The sequence below is a fragment of the Nicotiana attenuata genome, unplaced genomic scaffold (genome assembly GCF_001879085.1).
Source record: "Nicotiana attenuata strain UT unplaced genomic scaffold, NIATTr2, whole genome shotgun sequence".
Taxonomy (NCBI): domain Eukaryota; kingdom Viridiplantae; phylum Streptophyta; class Magnoliopsida; order Solanales; family Solanaceae; genus Nicotiana; species Nicotiana attenuata.
Window position 1 is genome coordinate 1207418 of NW_017670267.1, and position 7573 is coordinate 1214990.

The 7573-nt window shown below is 36.3% G+C and overlaps 1 protein-coding gene across 1 annotated transcript; it reads right to left on the bottom strand.

The window, feature by feature from the left end:
• Nucleotides 1-2967: 2967 nt before the first annotated feature.
• LOC109236969 lies at nucleotides 2968-5023 on the bottom strand. Its single transcript, XM_019403209.1, has 3 exons — nucleotides 3988-5023; nucleotides 3325-3601; nucleotides 2968-3238 (listed from the first exon to the last, which is right to left on the bottom strand). The coding sequence occupies exons 1-3, from the start codon at nucleotides 5021-5023 to the stop codon at nucleotides 2968-2970; spliced, it is 1584 nt and encodes a 527-aa protein (XP_019258754.1).
• Nucleotides 5024-7573: the final 2550 nt, after the last annotated feature.

Genomic DNA, 7573 nt, shown 5'->3' on the forward strand with positions numbered 1-7573 from the left:
GGCTGGTGGATCATCGGCGCATGCCTTTGACATTTGTCGCACTTTCGAATGTGTCCTTTCCTATATCGGCCCAATAGTATCCTGTTCTGATGACTTTGTGAACCAACGACTCGGCACCGGAATTATTTCTGCAAGTGCCCTCGTGAGTTTCCCGTAGAACATAGTTGGTGTCGCGCCCCCTTTTTCCCTCCCTTTATACGGGGAAGAAGGTCCGGGTTTCAACATTCATGGGGGTAGTAACTCATTTTCTTTTGGAAATTGGGTATTTTGAAGAGTCATCACCTAACGAATTATGGTGCGTTAGGGCACCTAGAGCGACTAACTCTTGGATTTGTTTGCATTACCAGAGATTTAGGGTAAGGGCTCTAAATAACCTTGAGGTGAAGGTGTTAGGCACCCCTCTCGGTCCACAATGGTGGGTCCCGGCCGAACTTATATTTATGAATTAGTCCATTAACAAATAAGTAGTTTAATCAAATAGTTTGCAAGTAAAGCACGTTGGACGTTGTGTAACTCAAATAATAGCACAAAGGTTTTGAACAAGCTGTATACATATAAAACAAAGTTTTAAACAGAAGGGATTTGGGAAAGGAGGGGTCCTAGGTTGTTTAGCCTACAGGATCACCCTACACAATGTCCGGTAAACACTCCTCAATGAGGGGCTACACATGACATTAGCGCGTAGTCATCATATCCCATATCTACCCTTCCCACCCCGTGGTCATAGCCTAAAGCGTGCTAGTAAACTTGACGATGCCTATGCGTGCACTACCCGTCCCTTCCTTGTGGCCCTGGAGGTATTTTAGGACCTCTAAATCTGGGCAGTTTAGACGACCCCTAATGTGCTTAAAAGGAGAAAATTCTAAGGCGACAGGAAAGAACAAATAGGACCTTAGCACATAAGGCAGAGAAGAAGCAATTAGAGGCTCAAGTTCACCTCCACAGATAATGCGTGTAAACTGCACGACTCAAACACAAATAAGGGTAATATTGTTAAACAATATCCTAAGATATGATGTCTAGGCGAATGTCAGAACACATGAGATATGCAGTTTTTCTTTTATAAACTCAGAAGTAATGGCCCTATCCGTTTGCCTACTGATTTTAAGCCTGCTAAAATCAGAACAACATTAAGTAGCAAAAACAGCTTCAGAGCTGCAGGATTTGAAAACGCCCTATAGGCTTGACTACACGCTGAATAGTGGTGTCCTAAGAGCATGATGACTACGTTTGACATAGTAAAATAGTGGACAGGTTTTAAAACAGACTCTTGAGTTCCTATAGGCATTCTTTCTAATAGTGAATTAGGGCAATACTCGAAAGAATTCATTTCAGGGAAAACAAACCACTAATTAGACCAGTTTCGAAGTAAACTAATCATGAACTGGATTAACTTATTTAAACTAAACTGATTTTAGATCTATAGGCAGAATTTCTGACGTTGTTCCCTATAGGCATGGTATCTAATTATTAAGAGCTGATGTTAGAAACTTGTAGGCATGATAACAAATGAAAACACATGTAAATACCCGTTATAACAGAAGTTGAACTGGATCATATCCTATAGGCATGGTATCTACTTATGAAGTTGATTTAAGACCTATAAACATGATTTCTATTATTGGACCCACTTTAGACCTATAGGCATGATTTCTAACATGGTAAGGCAAACATAACAAATATAAAATCATGTAGGTATAGTTTCTACCCATTTACCCCACAAATATGTAACTATCCACCCTTTTTCACTAGTCACCCCAATATTTGTTTATAAATTATTACAAACCAGATGAATGAATTACATAAATAGATAAAAAGAAAAGAAGAAGTTACACTATAGGGAGCCTGAAGCAGGCCCAAGTGATTTCCGAAATAGAAGTTTAAACACAAAGAACCAGTTAAACAAAGTTGTAAAAGAAGTTCTGAAACCCTAATTTTTAGAAGAAGATGAAAAGCACTTGAAATCAACGATTCTTGTAAAGAGTTCTAAGGACAGTGTAAAACATTCTACATCATCAATTATATGGTCCGTAGCTAGTTGTACATACTCATCACCATCACCAAAAAACTGTTCGAGTTCTTGCTCTTGGTATGGTTCATTCTCATATACTTCATCTTCCACTACTTCTTCTCCCATATCATACAGATCTCTTGGCTTTAGATGCATAGAAACACTCCACCCTTTATTGGCAACATCATCCACATAGTACACCATTTGTGCTTGAGAAGCTTCGATGTAAGGCTCATGTTCTTCACGTTCACCGGTATGAATCAATCAATCAAAATTAACACAATTTAAGTTCCAACGATCCTTTTTATACCCTCTATCTCGAGCAGTATCAGTCCATCTACATTTGAAAAGAACAACCTTGAATCGACCATAATAATTAATCTCGAGAATATCTTCTAACTTCCCATAATATGGTAACTCTGCTTGCCTTAAATTTCCGTCAATACTACTTGCAACACATGATGTTTTAGAAGTTAAGAAAACTCCACTATTCTGTGTTCTTAGACCTTCTTCTCGAGCCAAAGTTCGAAATTTGGACCCATTGATGTTATATGCAGTAAAACGTCTTGCAACTACCGATGGACCTCGTGCGAGAAACTTTAGATCAATAGACATTGTATCTATTGTGTCTGGATTCATAATCTAAATCAAAACAAAATTGTCTTAGTGAAGTTTGCTCATTCAAACCAAATGTAAACAATAACTAATGATTACTCACTCACCCGCTTTTGGAACTAATCAACAAACTCTTTATTAACTCTCCTCTCTATCTCTGTAGGTGAAGGTCTTCTTCTTGAACTCCTTCTTATGTACTGTCTAAACTCACTATATGAAATAATTACATGTTAAAGAACAAGACTAGCCTACTCAAACATTACAATGATAAAGAATATAAAGTTTGTATGAGTTACTCACTCAACAAATGGCGTGACTATTGCACAATTCAGAAGCACATATCAATGAGCTTGTAGTTTCTGCATATCAGTTAAAGGAAATGTAATCGAAGCTGATGCAGGTTTACCTAATTGAGGAAATATAGAGGACGTTCCAGAAGGCTCAGTGACATTTGGGTCATCACGAACACGCCTAGGTCTATTGAATCTTGTCTCAATATCCTCAATATACCGAGAACAAAAGGTAAGAGACTCTTCGGCTAAGTAACCCTCAGCTATAGAACCCTCTGGTTGTGCTTTATTCCGTACAAAGGACTTAAAATGTCCCAACTCCCTATAAAATAATAGGCCATAAGTGTACAAACTAATTCAAGTGACCAGAATGCAAGTATCTTCAAATTAGAAATGTTAATGTTTTACCTCTCGACGGGATACATGTTTCGATGATGCACTGGACCTCCGAGTTTTGCTTCCTCTGCTAGATGGACAGACAAATGAACCATTACTGTAAAGAATGCTGGAGGAAATAGTATCTCCAGATGGCAAAGTGTGCTTTCAATGTGCTCTTGGAGCTTATCAGGCTCTGAAACATTCAAGGTTTTGCTAGAAAGGGCTTTGAAAAATGAGCAGAAGTCCACCAAAACTGCAACTACATGGTCGGGCAGCACATTGCGAATCGCCAATGGTGGCAATTGCTCTAAAATAATATGGAAATCATGACTTTTCAACCCAAAAATCTTTTTTTGTACCAAATCAACACTGCTAGAAATGTTACTTGAGTAGCCATCTGGTACTTTAATATTCTTCAAAGTTGTAAGGAACAACTTTTTAGTGTCCAGCTTCCTTTTTTATCAGTCATAAGTGAAAACACAGCAAGGTGATATTTTCCACTATCATCCGGCCAAAGATCACGCCTTATGCCCATTTCTTTTAGATCCTTTTGGGCATTAATATTATCTTTTGATTTCGATTTATCATGGAGCAATGTATATATATTGTCACATATATTTTTTTCAATATGCATAAAGTCTAGATTATGACGCAACAAATTAGATTTCCAATAAGGAAGTTCAAAGAATATACTTCTCTTGTTCCATTGCTTAGTTGCTCGTCTAGATCTTTTCCCTCTACAATTCAACTCTGCTCCTCTCCCTTCTTCAATTTGTCTCAAAATGGCAGACCCTGACAATTTTAATGGTGGATTTCGCTCCTCTGTGCTTCCATTAAAGCGTACTCGATTCAACCTAAACCTGTGATTTCTTCTCAGAAAACGTCGATGGCCCATAAAGCACCACTTTTTACTATGACGAAGACGACAAGGTTCTGTGTCAAAGTTACAAGTTGGGCTGGCAAAACCAGTATGTGTGTTCCATCCAGATAAGATACCTAATCCAGGAAAGTCACTGATTGTCCACATAAGAGCTGCATGCATTCTAAAATTTTCATTCAATGATGAGTCAAACGTTTCTACACCATCATTCCATAACTCGTGTAATTCCTTCACGAGGGGTTGTAAGTACACATCTATATTATTTCCAGGCATGTGCTTCCCTGGAATGATCATTGATAAGATGAAGGAGGTGTGCTTCATACACATCCAAGGAGGTAGATTGTATGGAATCAAGAAGACTGGCCAAATACTATATGTAGTACTCATTGTTCCAAAAGGACTGAAACCATCACTAGCAAGGCCTAAGCGAACGTTTCGAGGATCCGAAGCAAATTCAGAATGAGTCCGATCAAATGTCTTCCATGCCTCACCATCCCTTGGATGCCTCATCAACCCATCAGCATTATTGCCTAAAGCATGCCATCTCATATGTTCAGCAGTCTTACAACACATAAATAATTGTTGCAATCTTGCTTTCAATGGAAAATAACGCAAAACCTTTGCAGCTTGCTTTTTTTTCTTGTTAGGATTCCATTTAGATGTACCACAATGCTTACATGCTTCCAATTCTGAATCACCTTCCCAGTATAGCATACAATTATTTGGACATGCAGGTATCTTGGTATAGTCAAGGCCAAGTTTGCTAATGGTTTTTTTGGCCTCATAAAAGGAAGGAGGTAACTTTGCATCTTCAAATGCATCTCTCAACAAATCTAGTATCATAGTCATTGCCTTGTCACTTAATCCACAATAGACCTTTATATGATACAATTTTATAAAAAACTCTAGCTTTGTGAACTTGCTGCCTTCATACAGTGTTTCACTTCTATCTTTGAGAAAATCATGAAAGTCACTACAACCTCCCTATGCCCCTCATTTGATATTTCATTTGAGTCCAATGGTTGAGATATCCCTACTTCAATCATTTGGTGCCTATAATACATTCTCAAATTAAATTAGTAATAGGAGATTATCATACGTTTTCAAATTAAATTAGTAATAGGAATTTTTAAGAAGTATATCCTAAAAGTAATAGGATTACTTTTATTGAGCCACACCTCTAACTTTTTTGATGGCTCATTTTGCATTATTCTTTTGTTACCAATGTCGTGGTCCAACGCCAGTCACATTCTTTTTTTGCACCTAAAGGTTCACGATACTCACGTGGTTAGAAATTATGTTTAGTATTTATGGATCGACATTTCGTATAATCTATAAATAAAAAACCTATGAGGAAGAAATGAAATAGATGTCTATTTATTTTTTGCTAAAGATAAAGAGACGAATTATAGAAATGTACAAAGACAATAAATGAAAAACAAGCGAGTTGTCACGACCCTAAATCCCAACCCGGTCGTGATGGCGTCTCTCGTGAAGACAAGGCCAGCCGACACACCTCCAATTTACTTTAAACAACTAAACCAATAACTACTAAGTCTTTAATCGGAAATAAAATCCCAAAATGAGCACTTAACAGTATAATTTGCGGAAATAAAAACCAACACAACCCGATATCGGGGTGTCACCAGTCATGAGCATCTACTAAGGTCCGAATACAACTAAAGTAAAAAATATACTAAATACAGTCTAATGAAATCGAGAGGGGGAAAAGCAGTGCTGCGAACGTCGGGAAGCTACCTTGCTAAACTCTGATGACTCTACCTCTGAGCAACCAATACCCGCTACCGGGTTCGGAAATATCTGAATCTGCACACAAGGTGCAGGGAGTAAAGTGAATACTTCCAACTCAGTGAGTAATAAAAATAAATGAAGACTCAGTAATAGGAAATCACGAAGAGTACGTCAACATGCTGTATAGAAGCAGTACAAAACCAGCAAGAAGCAATGAAGCTGTGAAATCTCTTAAGCACCTTAGCTCAGTTTAAACTTCTTCAAAAATGGCTTTTCAACAGTTAAGCAATTGAACGCAAGCAATTAGAACAGATAAGCATAGAAGATCCGCCCCTCGGGCACAATTACACAATTAAACAAGTACATGACACGAGTAAGACATAGAGAGATCATGAAAGACCTCATATCTTCTTTTTGTAGTTGAAGAAAGTGAGAAGAAAAAGATTACAAACTAGAAGGTATAGATATTGATGTAAATTGCATTAATTCGTAGTTGTTTTAACTAAAATACGTAATTTGATTAAATTTTAAAGAAATAAGGTGAAAAAAATAACTAAAAATTTGCATGAGTCAAATTTACTAATTGATAACATTTGTGAGTGTGAATATCATTAGACTATTTCTTCTAAATTAGATAATCAAAATTTGTATCTTATTGTTATTGGTCTTCATGTCTTAAACTATATATTAGGCTTTTATTGTTTTGCTCTTTGAAAGTAATTTTGTATATACATGAAGGAGTAATCTTGTAAATTATAGTATTAATGAACTTTCTTGATTAATTACTTTTAGGCAGGTAAAATATATCTTCATATATTTTAAAGAAATTATAATTTTCTAATTGTTTGAAAATTAAGACATTATAGTTGTATCTCACATCAACTTTAACACTATTGTATTATTTATATTTGTAAAAACATACTAGATATTTTTGTATGAGTTCTTTATTTTCTTTTTAAATTTCTTAAACTTTAATAGACTTTCTATTTATGCGTAATTTCTTATTAAAAAATATTAAAGATATATGGGGCTTACACATCGTCCCGTAGTAAAATGGCTCGCCTCACACACCCGCCTTTGAAAATACTATTTGAACGTAGAATGCCTGCTATGATAAAAATAAAGAAAATTCGCATGCTAAGTATTGCAATTATCTATACCCCTTTAAAATTTAAATTATCTCAAGCAAAATAAAAAAATTAAATGTTTATGTGGATAATTAAAATACTTGGATGTCTCTCCTGCAACTGTTGTTCATCTGATGTGTAGTCGTTACCTATGAATGCAAATATTATTTATGGTTAACCTAAAGCATATTTTTTCGTTTATATTAGGCCTCGTTGACCCTACATTTTGTTCAGTGAGACTCAGTGAGTACCTGATATATTCAATTCTCTATATATTTGTCTTCTTCTTTGGAGACAAGTATCACTTGTGACGGTGAGACTAGCTTGAATCACCGTTCATTCCTTGCTTTTGTTGAGCCACACCTCAACTTTTGTGATGGCTCATTTTGCATTATTCTTTTGTTATCCAATGTCGTGGTCCAACGCCAGTCACATTCGTTTTTTGCACCTAAAGGTTCACGATACTCACATGGTTAGAAATTATGTTTAGTATTTATGGGTAGACATTTCGTATAATATA

Excerpts from the sequence above, each read along its gene's own strand:
- LOC109236969 (XM_019403209.1), bottom strand. The coding sequence starts at position 5,023 with ATGACTATGATACTAGATTTGTTGAGAGATGCATTTGAAGATGCAAAG. Across the intron at positions 3,602-3,987 it reads TAAGCAATGGAACAAGAGAA|AGCAATTGCCACCATTGGCG; the intron begins GTATATTCTTTG and ends ATATTATTTTAG. Across the intron at positions 3,239-3,324 it reads AACATGTATCCCGTCGAGAG|GGAGTTGGGACATTTTAAGT; the intron begins GTAAAACATTAA and ends ATTATTTTATAG.